At 33.8% G+C, this 19,050-nt stretch overlaps 1 protein-coding gene across 13 annotated transcripts in view; it reads right to left on the bottom strand.

The window, feature by feature from the left end:
• The window catches only part of Map4k3 (mitogen-activated protein kinase kinase kinase kinase 3), a 178,123-nt gene that overhangs the window by 54,849 nt on the left and 104,224 nt on the right, over window positions 1-19,050 (bottom strand). For 9 of the 13 annotated variants that reach the window (XR_013429042.1, XM_078029316.1, XM_078029313.1 and 6 more), the window contains exons 7-15: window positions 18,571-18,618; window positions 16,872-16,964; window positions 15,701-15,743; window positions 13,793-13,865; window positions 8,664-8,795; window positions 8,444-8,506; window positions 8,273-8,354; window positions 8,013-8,123; window positions 2,111-2,189 (exon numbers count right to left, since the gene is read on the bottom strand). Coding sequence is in view for 12 of the 13 variants with exons in the window: in XM_078029316.1 (XP_077885442.1) it covers window positions 2,111-2,189; window positions 8,013-8,123; window positions 8,273-8,354; window positions 8,444-8,506; window positions 8,664-8,795; window positions 13,793-13,865; window positions 15,701-15,743; window positions 16,872-16,964; window positions 18,571-18,618 (724 nt within the window). In the remaining variant the exon portion in view is untranslated. The remainder of the gene's footprint in view (window positions 1-2,110; window positions 2,190-8,012; window positions 8,124-8,272; window positions 8,355-8,443; window positions 8,507-8,663; window positions 8,796-13,792; window positions 13,866-15,700; window positions 15,744-16,871; window positions 16,965-18,570; window positions 18,619-19,050) is intronic. The other 4 variants (XM_040271105.2, XM_040271109.2, XM_005324537.4 and 1 more) reach the window with 1 other exon arrangement.

The raw sequence follows: 19,050 nt of genomic DNA, 5'->3' as shown, positions 1-19,050 counted from the left end.
AACAGCAAAACTTTTGGGTCAAAATGAATCTTGCTATGGCTAACAAGAAGAGCCTCAGATTGATTTCTTCTTAAGCAAATCCTTGCCTATCATATTTAACTGAAGGCAAGGAACTTCCTAAAAGAGATAGAGGAACAGTCTTTCTGTAAATGAGTAAGTTTTTATACAGGTTGCCTGAAGACCATTTAGTTTAGTAAGGAGAACATATCCAGAGGGACGTGATACCCAAACTGGCAAAAAAGATGGGAGGATGCCCATTTACTGTCCCTACCAAAAGGTGGCCACATAAGAACCTCAGAAAAACTGGAGTATAGGTGTTTAGTTTCAGATAGCATAGATATATATGCCCTTGAGAATCACTGATATAAATTAGTAAGAGATGTTTCGGAAATAACTTCACTTTGCTATAAGAGACTTGGAAATATAATTTTTAAAACAGAAACAGATTAAAAATACATTCACATTTTCAAAAGTATTGAGCACAAAGTTTCCTATATTAACTATAAAGATATCTCTAATAACTTTTCAGATATTAAATAAAGAACAAGGCCATGCACGGTGGTGCAAGCCTGTATTCCCTGCTGTTCAGGAGGCTGGGATAGGAGGATCCCAAGTTCAAAGCCAGCCTTAGCAACGTCAAGTTGCTAAGCAACTCACTGAGACCCTGTCTCTAAATAAAATACAAAATAGGGCTGGGGATGTGGCTTAGTGGTCGAATGCCCCTGAGTTCCATCCTCGGTACCCCCAACCAAAAAAAAAAAAAAAAAAAAAAAATCAAAGAAATTTTAAAATTACTTTTGTATGTTAAAAATAATACAATGTGTTTTCATGTGCTAAGGTTGTCATTTTCATAAAACTACTTTTGTGGGGAAATTAGCAAATTTCATATATCATGTGGCTTCAGGAGCTTTAGAGACAACTCAATATGATACCACAACCAGTTATTGGCAAAAAGTTCTAAATCCCACTTCTGAACTTTCTCTGTAACCTGCCACATTTTCTTACAGGAGTTTATTCCTTTCAAGGTGGACTTCCAGTGTGGAGTTCATATAGAGACATTGAGGGGTTCCTGGAATGGAATGGTGTTTCTAAAAGACCACTGGGAGGCTAGAGTCTAGAGCTGTGTAGCGTGCTATGAACTCATTGTATGACCCCCTCATGGTCAAATATCTTCATTCCTGCATTACTTTTTTGTTTTCCTTCAAATGGTTTTTGACATGAGGAGATAAATTCATCTTAATGAATTAAATTATGAAATTATATTTTTATTATCATACTAATCTAGACAAAATTTGAGAACAATTTTTTAACAGTAGTCATTTTAGTCATTTGGATTTTAGGTTTCTTAGAATGAATTTTTAATTCACAGAAAACTTTTATCATAAGTCTGATGGCAGAAAATTAGCACTCTGAGTCACAAGGAACAAATGCTTTTAAGGAACAAAAAAGTTCCTTGCTGGCAGTTTATCATCAATGAGTTGATATGTGAATAAGTGGTTTGTCTCTGTGGGCATATAACTTGGCTGTCTTTACAAATTACCCAGAACACTATTAAAAAGTGCTCTAGGTAAATTCCTGGGCAAATTCAAGACCTACTTAATTAGGATCTGTGGTAAAGAGAGGTCTGAAATCCATTTTTAAATCTACTGGGTAATTCAGATGCTCAGCCAGTTTGCAGGTGTTTCTCTCTCCTTGCTCTCAAAATATGACCTTTGGACCAGTACTATATGTATGGGAGCTTGTTAGAACTAAGGAACCTCAGACCCCATTCCCAGATCTACTGAATCCAGAGGTATATTCTGGATACTCTTTAGGTGAGTTTTACACACATGTGATTTCTAGATGCACTGCCTGGAATACCTCTAACCCATCAATTCCAGAAATTTTATTTCTCCTTCCAACAGTAACATAAATACACCTCCTTTCTCACCACTGCATTTCCAAAGGAATAAGGAAAATGAAACTGACTGCTAATTGGACAATGTTTAACAGTATTCAGTAAGAAAAACTATCAGGAAGAAAGTCAAACAACAATAATTTTAACTAAATTACAATTTGAAAACTTATTTTTCCATCATTAAATTATGAACTATGCATAGTGTACACTTACAGTTTATCTCTGAACGTGTTTTTTCTTCTCTTACATTTCTACTAGTTGAGTGAATTCTATGTGGTACAGCAACAAGAGGCTACAAAAGAACAAAAATCAAGAATATATGGCATTTGATAATCAAGTCATAGATTTGTCTACAAAATTATCTAAATATGAAAGGGTAGTTCACTTTATAAAAGTGAGAGCAAAATATAGAACTTGCAAATATTTTTTTGAAAAGGCAATCTCAACAGCAGTTCAAACTATGTGTGCAGGTAAAAATATATGTTAAATTACCCACTAGATATAAATCATTATCTACATTAGTGAAAATACATCTGTGACTAAATACGTATGAAATTATATATAAGCAATAATATATTCTGTTTATCTGTATGTGAAACACTAGGCTTGTCTGGGTCCATTTTATAAGAATGGATCTACTACATAAAGTACTTTAAATCTTTTTCGACATTAAGAAATTCTGAAGGAAAAGCTGAGCAAGATAGTTTGTGCCTGTGGTCCCAGCTGCTTGGGAGGCCAAGCAGGATCATTTAAGCATAGGAGTCTGAAGACACCCTGGATAGCACAGAAATAATACATTAAAAAAAAAAAAATTCTGGTGGGAAAGGAAAGACAACACTAAGGATTACATTTGTATTTATCACTTAATAATGGCTGAGCTTAGATGTTTTTTCTTTTCAAGTTTATTCTTCAATTATTATTAATAATTTAAAAACAGTATAGAAAAGAGTGAATGATTTGCGTTCCATTTTTTGCCACAATTTGAATTCTAACCTATTTAAATAAGATTGCTGAAAATTACATGACTTAAAATTGTTACAGCAGATTATGTATTTCAGAAGCTTTTTTTTTTCCATCAAAACAAACAACAAAAACAAAACAAAAGAAAAAAACTTCTCCACATTCCATCTATGTTCTTTGGATTTTAGATATGTTACCATTATAATTTCCATGAGCAGAAAATTAAAAAATATTCAATTCTTTTTCTTTAATTCATAAAGAAGTCTCATACCCTATAATTATTTACAGAACCTAACTAGTTAAAAGAAAAAAAAAAGGAATACTAGAAAACTTATAGTCTGGATGTTCTCAATATGAGATGTATATCAAGGGTTCCAATACCAGAAAAGGAACTAAGTGAAAAATGTGGTTTAACACCTTTTGAAAATGCAACCAACAGCATATCAGGAACAAAATGGACAACTATTTGAAGAAGTTAAATGAATATGACTATTCAAGTATCCAGAGGTTACTTGAATAGAAGTGAACTAAAAAGATTTGATAGAATTTTTCTTTTGTAAGTACTGATTCAGGTTAAAAAAAAAAAAAAGCCAATGATAAAAATGATTTATTTCATGTTTGGGAGAAAGGTTTGTGACCAGATTCTTTTTTTTTTTTTTTTTTTTTTGGTACCAGGGATTAAACTCAGGAGCATTCAACCACTGAGCCACATCCCCAGCCCTATTTTGTATTTTACTTAGAGAGAGGGTCTCACTGAATTGCTTAGTGCCCTGTAGTTGCTGAGGCTGGATTTGAACTCACAATTCTCCTGTCTCAGCCTCCCAAGCTAAAGGGATTATAGGCGTGTGCCACCTCGACTGTTTTGTGACCAGATTCTTTTAAATGAGGTCAGGATAATGAAAGATACCCACCCTGAAATTAAAGTAGGTGGCAGAATATTAGGCATAAGCTACTACAATGGAAAAGAATCTGCTTTTTATTTATTTATTTAATATATATAATATATATTTTAAGTTTTTGATAGACCTTTGATATGATGCTGAGAATAGAACCCAGTGCTTCAGGCATGCCAGGCAAGTGCACTACTGCTGAGCTAGCCCCAGCCCCAAATCTGCTTCTTAATAATGAAAGATTTCACTTAACTTTTTTAAAAATGATATTCCACTTATTAGTATTTCAAATAAACAGAATACATTCTGAAATTGCTCATCTGAACTTTATTATCACTTAATTTGACAAAGGCCATATAGATACATTTTCAAAAAATTTAATGTAAGATTTAATTTCTAAACATGAATATTCTCACTATATTCTCAATAAATAAGTATAGTGCATATTAGTCATGAAAGAAAACCTGCTATGATGAATTTATAATTACACTAACAAATGATATTTAAAGAAACAAACCACTTACAAGGATGCATAGTTTCCAAAGTTCTTTAAAAACAATGCTGTACCTGCCCTAAGACTGAAATTAGTTTTATTACTTCTTGAAAATTATAAGATTCTGCCCTTAAAAACCATTTCATGTTTATTCAAATTATTAAAATTAGAAATTCTAGGATTACTGTATCATCAAATAAAACAAATAATAGGCCTTCTGCATTGGGAACTAGATAAGAAAGTAAAGTTAGTATCAAATAAAGGAAAGATACAGACAATATGGTAAAAAATTAGTTTACTTAAGCCAATAGTTTGCCATCAGGACTTTTGTACCTGAGGAGACATTTGGCAAAGTTTGAAAACAACTTTAGCTGTCACAACTGGGGACCAAAGACTGCTACTGACAACTAGTAGAAGGAGGCCTGGGATGGTGTTAAACATCCTACAATGCCCAAAGCAGTCAACTCCCAACAAAGGACTTTCCTGCCCAAAATACCAATAATGCTCAGGTTGAGAAACCCTAATATAAGGGGGGGAAAAACACTTGAGTTTCTTCTAGGTCAAGCGTTAGCACACTCTGGCCCATGGACAGTTTCCCCTGCAGTTGGTTTCTGAAGTTTTATTGGAACACAGCCATGCCACTTTATGTATGGCTCATGGCTGCTTTCGGTCTACAGTGGTAGAGATTGTAACTGTGACAAGAGACCATGGGGCCCACAAGGTCAAATTTATTTTCCAAGCACATACAATCAAGCACCCACTTTTAACCACAAATAAAAAAAAAATCACAATTATCTTCCTTAAAACAGCTAAGAATTTTGGGAAATATGAAAAGTAAAATCTTTTAAAATTGTTTCTTCACTCCATATATTTTTATTTTTGCTTTTAGAAAGGTAACAGAATTAATGATAGTAAAAATCCAAGTACAATATATTCACCTTGTCAAACTTCCTTTAAAGTCCTAATCAATATTCTAGATATTTTACAATGTATTACTTATTGTCAGTTATCATGTAATATAAAAATAATTCATTATTCTAAGATTTAGTGGCTAAGACCCTAACTAAATGGGAAAATAAAGTAATCACTGATAATTACATATATGCTTGTCTTGACTATACTCATTTACATGAATCTTAAGAATAAAGACTGCTCAAACATTGCTAAAATTTATGAAAACATTTAGAAATGAAAGTTGGCTATCATTTTTTAAATATCTTGATGAGCTTTTAAAAATTACCAGTTTTAATTATTTAAAAGTTTTATTAATTATTATTATTTTTAATTATTAAAAGTTTTAATTATTATCTTCATGTTTTAAACTTTCATCCTTCCCTGTACCTTTCTGTAGCCAAACTCCTTTCCAAGGGTATCAATTTCTTTTTATTAATTTTAATTTTTTAGTTGTAGATGGACACAATACTTTCAATTTATTTATTTATTTTTATATGGTGCTGAGGATTGAACCCAGTGCCTCACATGTACTAGGAAAGTGCTCTTTTTGCTGAGTTAAAATTGCAGGTGTAATATCAATCAATTTCTTTATAGCATTGTCTCTGACTTCCCTAAAACTGGCTATTCTTTTTTCTTACTCTTTCAACTCTGAGTTTCTCACAAGCTTCTCAAGATTAGGGAATATATTTTATCCATAGTGGGTCCATTGAGCAATTCAATTGCTGCTCAAAAACTGCAACTAACTTTCTCTACTAAAGAGGAGAAAACTGCAATTAAAAAGAAATCTGTTTCAACTTCTTATATCAAAAGGATAAAAGATAAAGGCAATGAAATAATGCTAAAGGCATTAATGATAAATGGCCCTTCTTCTTAGTAAACACAAATTTATTTGTTCTTTGTTTTTCCCTGGAGGAACAGCCCTGTATTGCTTTTTTTTCTTTTTAGTTGGACACAATATTTTTATTCTATTTATTTATTTTTATGTGGTGCTGATGATCGAACCCAGGGTCTCGCACATGCTAGGCCAGCGCTCTACCACTGAGCCTCAACCCCAGCTCCCCCTCTATTTCTTTTCTTTTACTTTATTAAAATCATTCTAACTGTAGAGCCACCTTCAGAAAGAAATATTATGGGGGTAGGCAGAGTGGAGATGAAATGTCTACTTAGTATTAATTCATGGAGATTTCTCAAGCCTTAAGAAGTAAACGAGGCCCTATTTGAAAAACTTTTTGCAGCTCTATTCTATATATTCTGAGGTTTCACTTAGCACAGGATGCCAGCTTCTATTTCATGTTATTGCAACACCCAGTTGTTTGTTTCCTATATGTGAAACACTACCTTTGAAAGATTATTCTTCTAGACCTATCTTTGTGGAAAAGACCCAGATAGTAAAGTACTAATGACAGTGAAACAGCAGTAAAAGTTATTTCAAAAATTAGGTCATTTAAACTTTACATGTGTACAGTGCTTTATTGTTTACAAAGTACTTCCATGAACCTAACCTCATATCCTCAAAATAAACTTGTGAAATAAGCATTAATCTTTATTGTATGGATGAGAACACTGGGACTCAAAACTGAAAGGATGTTCAGTTAGTTAGCCACAGAGCTGAATAAGTCCTGGACTTCTGATCATTAAATATAGTATTAAAAACCAAATAGGTATCATGCAGGTTAGTCACGCAGATTGTTCTGAATGGACATGGATGACTGTGAGAAATTTTACTCTACTAGTTTAAATGGTTTAAACATAAATTATATTTTAATTAACAAAACAAATTTCTTTCTAGTGTAATTATAAGGTCAATAATATTACACATTTATTGTTTTTATGCTTCAAAACTCCTTTGCAGATCTTTAACAGAAGCACAGATAGTCTATTTATCAGAATTGAATAAAGATGGTGTGCTGGAAAAAAAAAAAATCTGATCATCTTCCTGACCACTGAAGGGTTTCATTTTTTCAGTACTATCTTTGAAACCTGCACCATTTTAAGTGCCTTCTATAAAGCCAGTTGAGATCAAGCCATCCACTTATTCTAGTACAAACCTGATAAGAGAATTCTGTCATGTCATGTACACTGATTTTATACCTTAGGTACCAGAACTATTAACTGTGATATAGGTAATATTAAACATGCTAACAAAAGTCAAGCTTCCATTAATAGCAATATTTCCACCCTATCAGCGTTATCTTATTCTTTTAAAAAATATTTTTAGTTGTAGATAAACACAATACCTTTATTTTATCTATTTATTTTTATGTGGTGCTGAGGATCAAACATGTGCTAGGCAAATGCTCTACCACTTAGCTATGACCCTAGCCCTTATTCTTTAACAATCATGGGTTCATGTTTATTTCCATAGTGGATCACTAGGGTTTAAGTCACCAACAAAGCCAACCATACCCTTATGAATCTAATAGTTATTAAACATAGTAGGAGAATTCTTTTGAGAAGATAAATGAATAGAAATTACCACTATATTCTAACACCTTGTTTAGGTGCTCTGCATTTGCTTTCCCCTTTTATAGTGGATGATTTATTAGGAAACTTCATTTAAAACAACTACTTTGAAATAACTATAGTGATTTCAACAAGTGGAGTAAATGATTCTGTCTTTGCCATTTTCAGACAACAGTCATCTGTAAGTAGCAAATAAGAAAAATCTAGCACGTGACTTCCCAGGACAAAGTCAAAGTTAATTGTTCCTCCAAGAGATTTTTTTTTTTTAATTTAAACTAGTTACAGAAATTAAAAAACCAACACATTGCCCCCTACACACACATTATACACACCACTTGATAAAAACAACTCCTACCTCAGGATCATCATCATCAAAATCATGGTAAGTGGAATGATCTGGATTATTTACTTTATCCAATAGCTCTATTGCTAAAGATCGTGTCAAAGGCTGTGTGACAAAAGGATGCTGTAAATAAAACAGTACAGAACAGAGAACATTTATTAGAAATTTAACCTAAATACATACACACATACACACACACACACACACACACACACACACACACACACACACACACACACGAAAATGTGTATATTTCAGGGCAAAAATAATACCTGTAGTAACTTTTCAGCAGTTGGTCTTTTTTTTGGATTTTTTGTAAGTGCCATTTTCACAAAATGATGGAAACTATTTGACCTAAGAAATTTTGATTAGAAATTAGACTTTTACATTTCAAAATGTTTTGCTCATCTTACTATAAAAGTTAATAACACAAAAATCCTTACCACTTCAATTTATCCTTTAATTTAGGGGGCTGAAAATTGCTTTTTGTCATTAGAAATAATGCTCTGAAAAAAAAATCAAGAAAATATTACACAGTACAACCATATTACTATTTATTCCCAAGTAAGGGAAAGCAATACCAAGAGCCTTATTTGTTCATGATATAATAAGGAAAAAATGAGTCAATTTAAGCATAGGAGTCTTCAACTCTGACATGCTAACCTCATTGGGTGCAGGTCGAACATAGGAGGCTGAAGCTCAGCGAGTTCTATGGCAGTGATCCCTACGGCCCAGAGGTCACAGAGCTGATTATATCCCCCTTTCCTCTCCACAGCTGCAACTTCTGGAGCCATCCTGAAGGAGATATTCCAGAAAGAAAAACTTTGTATTTAGTGTATTTTCCATTATACTCCCACCAGAAGGACATGAGAATATCACCACCTAAATTAAGGCCTATTTAAGCTTATTTCTGTAAAATAAATATGTAGTATTTACTTAAAAGATCCACTTTTTCCAAGGTTTTGACATCTCATATGACCCACCATTTCAAATCCCCACTGATGTCCTTTGCTACTTTGTTATATTACTTCTTACTACAACAGCTTATAAAAATGAACAATTACAAGAGAGTAACACACCTCAAATTTGTCTACGTCCCAATCTCTCATACCTATATAGGCAAAGTTCTATAAAGAAATAACATTTGTGATAAATAAACTGTGATGGGGGAGCGGCTGTACTCTTTTTATCAATAAACTGCAATCTGGTCATTGTTTTTACTTCAGCAAAATTATTCCTTGGGGCACTAATAATTTTAATATAGTGTTTAGTTTATTTTACTATAAATTTTTTGGCTTTTTCCAGTTTTATTATAATGATGGAAAAATTATAAAAATGTGTATCTACTTTAAAAACTGTATTCAGAGGAAAGTTACCCAAATTCAGTACTTCTTTGTTCTTTTTACCTCTGCTATATTATCATTATCATCATCATCATCATTGTTCTCTGGTACCAGGGACTGAACCCAGGAGCACTTAACCACTAAGCTACATCCCTAGCCCTTAATTTATTTTATTTTGAGACAGGGTATCACTAAGTTCTTGCTAAGTTGCTGAGGCTGGCCTTGAACTTGTGATCCTCCTACCTCAGTCTCTGAGCTGCTGGAATCACAGGTATGTGCCACCACACCCAATTCTAGAGTCTTATTCTAATTATACCTTGACTAGTTTTACATGATTATTTTTCAAACACAGAAACAAAAGTTTCAAATTCTAAACAATCATTTTTGAAACTATCAAGATAAACATCTCAACTCTTCCAGTTCAAAAGAGCAATTTAAATAGGTGGCCTTACAAATATATATTTGTCTTGCATGTATGATTTTAGGAAAGGTCAGTTACAAGTAAGAAAAATTTTAAAACCCTCTAACTTTCCAAACACTTGATCTTAAAATCTTTTAAATCTTAAAATAGCTCTTGGTGAAAATTCAAACTGTGGTAGGAAAAGTAAAATTAGAAGTATGTTGGTATTATGACATTGATGAATTTCCACTTCAGCCAGCCGGTGGAAATGCCCTAGCAAAGTGTGAAATGCCTATAGGCAGTCAACATTGAACCCCACCCACCCCTCCCCAGCCTGTCACTTCAGTTGATGCTATCCATTCTCCTGAAAAGTAAGGGACATTCTGGCTTCTACTGTGTGTCTACCACAGTCAGTTGGCTCACCTATGCACCTATATATTTCAGGTATATTTGCTACTATAAACATAGTTTAACTAAATATTATGAAAACTGACTTATGAAGTTAAAAAGAACAAATTGTAATAAAAATTAAAGTGAATGTTTTAGAAAAACTTCTTAAAGACAAATTGTTCAAAAGATAAACCAAGAAGCTTTAGAAAATGAGGTAAGCATATGACAAATGCAAAATATTGTGAAGGCTACAGACTACACAATTTCTTGTGTATGACATTCAAGGAAACAGCAAAACTATAGAGACAGAAATCACATCAGGAGTTACGAGACATGAGAAATAGGGGAGGAAATATACTAAAAAGGGACAAAAGAGGATGACGAAAATCTGTTTTCTCTTGACTGTTTAACATTCATAGAAATGCACACTTAATAAGAGTAAATTTATACCTAATTAATATCTCGGTAACTAAAAAAAAAGGAAAAGGAAAATGCATCTGATGCATATGAGTGTGGTTGATGTTATTAAGATACACCTAGCAAGTGATCAAAGAAAAGGCTATATACCCAAAGACTGCCAAACAAATGCACACTTCAGTTCTTCCACTGAGATAAAATGTTGAGGGTATGTATGTGTGCATTTGTAGATCTACACTATAACAGACTTTGACTATGTAATTGCCAACCTAATCATTCTAGAAGAGTGGGAGTCTATTTTCTTAGATTTAGGTGGGAAAGACAGGATAGGTACAAGAAGAGATGAAGAGCAGGACTGGTCTATTAATTAACTTTACTCAACTCATAATTTCTTATGTACTCAAGACACTTCCCACACTACTGCAAGAGGAATGACAGTTTTGATCTCTGGACCTGAGCTGGAAATCAGTCCTCATCAACAAAAATTTATTGAGTATATGCACAGAATAGGGCTAGACTTTAGAGATTCACTGAGAGATTCTCTCCAGATTTTTAAGATCAAATTGAGGAGTCAGAAGATTAAATTCAGACTTATTTTACCTACAACTATCATGCAGAATGACAATAGAGTTCAAAATGCTAAAGCAAATAGGAAGAAGGGGAAAAAAACCTAAGGTGTAGAGGAAAAGAACAACTAGCAATCCAGTAACTTTCAAAGAATCTCTAAAATATTGACAAGTTATGGTTAAATGGTAACAAATGTCAGGGTGAGATTGGTTAAAAATAGAAATTTGACATCGGTAGAGTAGTTCCCCAGATTCCTACTCTCAAACATTGAGCCTCAGCATTTACTCCTTCCCCTTTCCTACCAGATAATGGTAAAGACAAATAAGAAAGATTTTAGACTCAGGGATACCAGGAATAAAAGAGAGCAGGGGTGGAGCAGGGGAAAGGACATGATTAAGCAGAGAAACCATAGTCCCCAGCTTCCTTCACCTGTCCACTCTGTAACACTGTATCTAGGATTACACTCCATCTTCCATGTACACAGTGCTGAGTCAGCCTTTTTCTTTATTGCTTTTGGGTTCAAGAGCTCCTCGGGCCTTAGCCTCCAGAGTAGCTAGGACCCAAGGTGCATGACACTGTGCCCAGCTTTTGAGTCAGCTTCTAATGCCTTGCTTTTCAAAACGAATCAAATATAAAGATTACAAAACATGTAAGGGATGCCTACATCATGAAAGTATGAGTCTAAAAAGCTGAGGAACTGTTAGATAGTAAAACAAAAAAGATTTTGAGAAAATGGATACATTAAAATGGCTCAAGATATAACTGATGAGTTCTAGAAAGAGACAGCAGGAAAAAAAAAATAGAAAAGATGATCAAATAAACAATACAAGAGTATTTCCCTTTGGGGCTGGGGATGTGGCTCAAGCGGTAGCGCGCTCGCCTGGCATGCATGCGGCCTGGGTTTGATCCTCAGCACCACATACAAACAAAGATGTTGTGTCCGCTGAAAACTGAAAAATAAATATTAAAAAAAATTCTCTCTCTCTGTTTAAAAAAATAAAATGCTATTTGCTTTAAAAAAAAAGAGTATTTCCCAGAACTAAAGACATTAACCTCTGAGTTAAAAAAAAGTCAAATGTCAAGTACAGATGAATAATAGTAAAAAACAACAACAACAATAAAAACACATCCAAGGAACACCATTAGGTAGAATGTCAAAACACTAGGCATGATTTTGGGGATAAGGGTTATATTCAGAGGAGCAAAGATGGACATGTGAGGTCTCAAGCATTTTACTACCCTCGTATTCTTTGTCAGAAAGGTAGGAAAACATGTACTTCACACACACACACACACACACACACAAACACACACACACTCATAGCCAAATTACGAACACTTAGAATCCACAGGAAAGAAATTCCCAAGCTAAAAAACTCCAAGGCAAATCTATGCAGAAGAGCTACAGATCAAACAACCAGAGTGGAAGAAGAGAAAAGGGGATTCCAGGAAGTTAAAGGAAAACAAATAAAAATCAGGACTGACAAAGTTTGACAGGCTTTATGATATAGAAAATTAGATAGAGGCATCTTACAAAACTATAAAATGTGAGAAGGTATGGCAAAGTCTTTACAAGAGATTTTTACAAAAAACTTTGCAATTGAAAACAAAATTATTAAATTCAAGAAAAAAAATTTGAAAAAAGTGTGATAAGAGTTTATCTACTGATTTCACCAAGAACATGCACTCTAAGGATAGTAGGTGAGGAATGAAGAGCGCTGAACATCTTCACCTACCATGACACATCTAAATAGTGGGTGATGCTAGATGCAGAAGAGAGGACTAGAAGAGTTTTTGTTACTACCCTTCCTAGCACTGTTTGAATGGGCAGTACAGAGACAGCAGTGCTACACCACTGCTGAGGAGGGAGTGGCCACACATAAGGTGAAGGTGTTGCAAAAATTCCAGGGCAAGTAATGGTGTATCCAAGACAGTTATACTGTCCACCCTGGTAATCAAAGTGCTTAGAGTCATACCTGGCACCTGGTAAGTGGCCAGGAACTAGTGAACAGGACAGCTTTTATAGACTGGTCAAAGACCACTTAGCAAACAAACATGGCTAGAAAGGAAGGTCTGTGGAGGAGACTACTAGGAATAAGATTAATAAAGTGAAGAGGCCTGACCATGAAAGACTCCAAAAATACAGAGAAAGCTGCAATTGATTTTTTTTTTTTTTTTTTGTAGGGGGAGGGAACTGAACCCAAGGCCTCATATGTGTGAGGCAAATGCTCTACTATGGAGTTACATCTCCATCCTCTGTATTTGATCTTGTAGTCAACCAGGACATGCCAAAAAGCTTTCGGTAAAGGAATATTGTAAATAATGTAATGTCGAAAGATTAATTAGAATATAGAGGTGAAGTAAGACAGATAAAAAGACATCTCTGAAAATACATGTGATGTATATAGGAGCAAGAGCCAGATGGAAGGTTCCTGAAAACCATATATCAATCTTTTAAGCCTTTCTATTTGATGAAAAATCACATGGTAGTAATTTTTTGGTCATTTAATCTATCTACAAGTATACATGCCTAAATTATTTTACCTGCTGATGACCTTTTTCATAAACTTAGTCCTAAAAATTCTATTTTTTGAGATATGTTGTATCTAGTAATGACAGGGCAACAACAGCAACAACAACAACAAAAAATAAAAAGTCAATTAAAATAAAATTACCAATATGGTGTACCAATGAAAGACTTCCGTTTGGCAATCGTAGCTGTTATCTGTGCAGATACTCCAAAATCGGCTATTAAAAAAATAAGAAATATTTAGAAAAGAAAAATGAGAGAAAGAAAATAAAACTGTTGAAGGTAACATGAGAAAAAACTTTCAGTAATTACTTTCGTTAAGTTAATTTCAAAAATGAAATATTCTCAAACACCATATTAGAATTTTCTATTTGATGTATAGTATTAAACTATCACAAAGTAGACAGTTTGCATCATAGCCAAAGAGACTCTCAAATATATCAACATAAATTAAAATAATAACAAAGGTCAAGATCAAACAGTTTTGATGAAAAAGAGCTGGGAAAATCTAAACTGTCAGACTTCCTAATTTCTAGGACCTGAAATTCACAGAATATCAATGGAAGACATTTTTAAGTAGCAGTATATTCCATGTATTCTTTGCCCGACATGATGACTGATAACAGATCAATAATAATCTGGTAAATCCACCTCACTTGAAAAACACCCAAACATATATTCCCCAAATCCTACCTTATTTTTGGTACCAGTGATTGAACCCAGGGGTGCTTTAACACTGAGCTATATCCCAAGCTCTTTTTATTTATTTTTTTATTAGTTGCTCAGGGTCTCGCTTAGTTGCTGAGGCTAGTCTTGAACTTGTCAGCCTCCTTCCTAGCCTCCCAAACCGCTGAGATTACAGGCATGCAGCACCATGCCCAGCCAAATCATACCTTTGTAATACACTCTAATAACAACATCAATCACTGCCAGGAATTTGTTATGATTCTTTAAGATAAGTATGTTGAGTTCTTATATTTTCTAGTTTGGGAGTATATCTTTATGTAACATTGTCACAGAATATTAAACTGTTGGCAGAAACTGCTTACCAAGTCATCGGCACAGAATAGGACTTATCTTTTTTTCTTTTCCCATATTTATAGATAAATCATCCAGGAAAACTTTAAAATGTTAATTATTAGATATATATTAATCTGATTAGGACTATATAGTTCAGGTTCGGGGGAGCTGTGGATTGCTAGGCAAATGCTCTGTACTGAGTTATATCCCCAGCCTTGTTTATATTTTTATAAAATAAACACATACTTTGAATTTTATGTCCTATATAGTTCAAAATAAATTGTTTCCATATTTATTACTAGATATTTTATTTAATACTTAATAGATACGACTGTTCTAAAACTACTATTTAATTATTATTAATATTTTATATTTTGATATTATTATTAAATAACTATACTGTTTTATTATTATTTCCTGTTTAAACAAATCTCCCTTTATAGGGACTTACCATCACTACAGCAGTGCTGATGTATGACTATTTTGCAGCTTGGACATTTTTTTTTTTTTTGTCTTTTAAATTAAGTCATTATTTAGGTATTGAACTCTGTTTTAATCATGATTTGAATCAAAGTTACAAAACAAAATATAAGTTACTGTTTGAAACAAAGCAACAATCAGTTATATTTTATTTCATTGTAAAAACCGAAGTAAAGAATATAGACTTATGAATTTATTTTTGTTTGTCTTATTTTTTGCTTATAAGATAAATTTGTATAGATTTCTTACTAGAAGTCATGTTCCTGGGTTAGAGCTGAAAGAATTCCCAAAGAATATCATTTCACAATATCTTTGTGACAAATCTATCTTATGTGAAGGACAGGCTTTATCACTGTTTAAGAGAAGATGAATCAGATATAGAGAGAAGACATGCCCTGCAATAAGATTACCATCTAAAAATACCAAGATGCTGTTCAGGAGAGGGGAAATCTAGTCCTACAAAACAACAAAAATAGACAAACAAAAACCCAAATACAAAGACTTAACTATTTTTTAGAACAGATTTGTTCATCAAAATTCCAAATTTACTTACCGAGTTTCACATGACCATTATCCGTTAATAGAATGTTAGCTCCCTTCAAAGTGAGAATATTTTAGTTAAAAGAGGAAACAGACATTTTATCAGACAGGGCATATAAAAGATTAAATACACATATTTAACAAACAATTTAATAAATAATCAGTTTAAAATTAATAGAAGAATCAGTCTTAGGCCTAGAAATATTTAAAATTTAAAGTGTGCTCAATTCATAGGGAAATTACTGTCCACATCTTAGGCAATTTGCTTATCTTTATAAAATGTTCTGCCTTTAAAAATAAGCTGCTAGCAAAACAGCAAAATAGTATGAATGTTAATATAAAATTGATATATATATACTGTTTTCATCTAAGTGTCACTTCCTCTTGATGATAAACCACCACAACACTGAAATATTATTTAACAATAGAAACTGTTATATAAAAGTTTTCAATTGCTTATATTGAGCTTTAAATTTGACCACTGCTGGGTATGGTGGCACATACTTGTAATCCCGTAACTTGGGAGTCCAACATAGAAGGATCCTAAGTTTGAGGTCAAACTGAGAAACAGTGAGGCCTTGTCTCAAAATTTTTTAAAAATAATAAAAAGCACTAGGGATGTAGCTCAGTAATCAAGTGTCCCTGGGTTCAACCTCCAGCAATGCATGCATGCATGCATAAATAAATAAATATTTGATTATTATTTCTTATTTAAACAAATCTCCCTTTTTAGGGACTTACTATCATGACAGCAGTGCTGGTATATGACTACCTTGCAGCTTGGACATAAGGTCAAGTATCCCAATGGGCCACCCAGTATATAAGCAACTAACCATAGGCCCACAGAATTAAAATGCACCAGACTACATTTTAGCCACTTTTGCTTCTTCTTTCTTCTTTTTTTTAAGTTGTAGATGGACACAATACTTTTATTTATTTTTCTGTGGTGCTGAGGATTGAACCCAGTGCCTCACACATGCTAGGCAAGCACTCTAGCACTGAACCACAACCCCAGCTCTCACTTTTGCTTCTTGCCCTAAGCTCAAAGAAGATAATAATAATGACTATTTTGTTTTCAATAAGCTCAAAGCTGTTGGAAGGAAAGAAATACTGTAACCCAGTATCATATGCTTTTCTATCCCTTCTTTTCTCCAACTTTTAAATAAGCAAGCCAAAGTAGGCACCTCTTTAATCCTGGGTGCCATCAAACATTGAGATAGGCTTGGGGGAGAAAATTTGTAAGTCTTCCTCCTGTAGTCAGTAATAAGAAGCAAGACCTTGGGTGGGGAAGAAAAAAGAAAAGGAAAAAGGAGATTAACAGATTCCCAAATGTCACTAGTGAAGCGGAACTGCACCCACTGATATTAACATAGCTCTAAGGAATAATGGGAAAAGGGAGAAAAATGAAAGAAAGGAAACTAGAGCAGGAATTTTAGCTTATCTGTGCATAGCCATTGAGGCTTCTGCCAGCCTTCACTAGTCTCCCCTGTTTCAGATTAATTTTTGTAAGTTATAATTTACCTCATGCGACATGTACATCATGGCCTTTGATCTTTCCCTTCATCTATCCACCCCTCTCTCCGTGAGAGGTGACTAGAGGTACTATTTTAACTTCTGGGCCTATAGTGATAAATAACTGCTAGTTCTTCTGGAATGTACATCCAAATAGGAGGAAGAGAAAATCTACCTATTTATCTATGAATGAATGAATGAACAAGTGATTCAAAGTCAGGCAGAAATAAGCACTCTGAAGACAAAGCAGGGAAAAGAAGCCCTCTCTAATGCAATAAGAGCAAAAATCTTGATGGAGTAAGATACACTGCCATACCCAAATCTGGTACAAGAGCGTTGCAGGAAAAAGGAACAATCAATACAAAAACACTGGGCCAGAATGAGCTCCATATATTCCAAGAATAGTAAATTCAGTTTGGTTGGAACAGAATGAGTAAAACCAAGAGGAATGGACTGTGAAATGGGTTCAGAGAAATGGAGGGACCAGATCATTCATAACCTCATAGGTCATGGTAAAAGAACTGGGATTTTATGGAGTATGATGGAAACCAATGGAGGTTTATAAGCAAGAGAATGAAAACTGATTTTAAAAGATCACTTTGGTCACTCGGTAGAAAAGTGATCAGAGAACCACTCAAGAATGCAAGCAGTTAGAAGGCTACTAGAGAAGTCCAGGAGAGATATAATGTAGCTTAGACAAGAGTAAAGACAGTGGTACCTGTCAGAATTTATCCAAGTCTGGCACAAAAGTCCCTGCATAATGGAGTTTCAAATTCTCTAGCCGACCTCAACTCCTATTAATTCCATATACTCTCTTCAATAATACGATACTGATTTTATGTTCTCTAAAATGGCCACATACTTTCTAACCTGTGTATCTTTGTTCAGATTCTTCTTTTCTCTAGGAATGCATGCCAACATCCATTTCTCACAAAAATCCATCAATCCTTCCAGATCATCTAAGTGCCAATGACATGGCACCTTAATTTATTCTTCTTCATGTAATCTCTTCTACATTTGAACTCCAGAGTTCTTTGTTGTGTCTTTTAAGTGGCTTTTGAAAGATATCTAAAGCATGGAATCTTAGCAGTTGATCTGTAAGTCCAATGAAATTCCAAGGAAAATTTGAGGGCGTGAGTATAAGGACATTTTCTGAGGAGAGAGTTTTTGACTTTCACCAGAGACTAAGGAGCAACATCAAAAAAAAGTTAAACTCTATGTTATAGAAAAGGGGAAGAAAGAAGTAGGAAGTAGGATGAACAAGGAAAGAGGACAAAAAATAAACAAACAAAAAAAGAAAATATCTATATGAGGAAGATGGCAGTAGCTTTAGAAATACATGCAGGTAGCCTGCCACTGGGCTTAATTTACCATTGAGTTAACCTCAGCATGTCCAGAGTAGCAGATCTCCTCTGCCGGCTGAAGGAAGACCATCAGAAAATACTCAGATTTAATTTATTCATTTTGATACATCAGTAATTATAGTTCCTTACTATTACTGAAGCTCACTAATAAACTTACTGAAAAACTATAGGGCTGGGGATGTGGCTGGGTTCGATCCTCAGCACCACATGAAAATAAAATAAGATGTTGTGTCCACCGAAAACTAAAAAATAAATATTAAAAATTCTCTCTCTCTTAAAAAAAACTATAATTTGATGAAAGTATCCGAATTTTACAAATAAATAACTACAAATAAGCTAACAAGAACTATTAAACTATTAGTCCACTGAATTATATCCTTTAAAAGGAGGAATTTTATGGTATATAAATTATATCTCAACAAAACTACTATAAAAAATTAAACAACAGTATCACTCACTTTTATTATAGTAATGGTATATTTCAGAT

This window comes from Ictidomys tridecemlineatus, chromosome 12, assembly GCF_052094955.1.
Source record: "Ictidomys tridecemlineatus isolate mIctTri1 chromosome 12, mIctTri1.hap1, whole genome shotgun sequence".
NCBI classification, from domain to species: domain Eukaryota; kingdom Metazoa; phylum Chordata; class Mammalia; order Rodentia; family Sciuridae; genus Ictidomys; species Ictidomys tridecemlineatus.
This window is presented reverse-complemented; position numbering and strand designations above follow the sequence as displayed.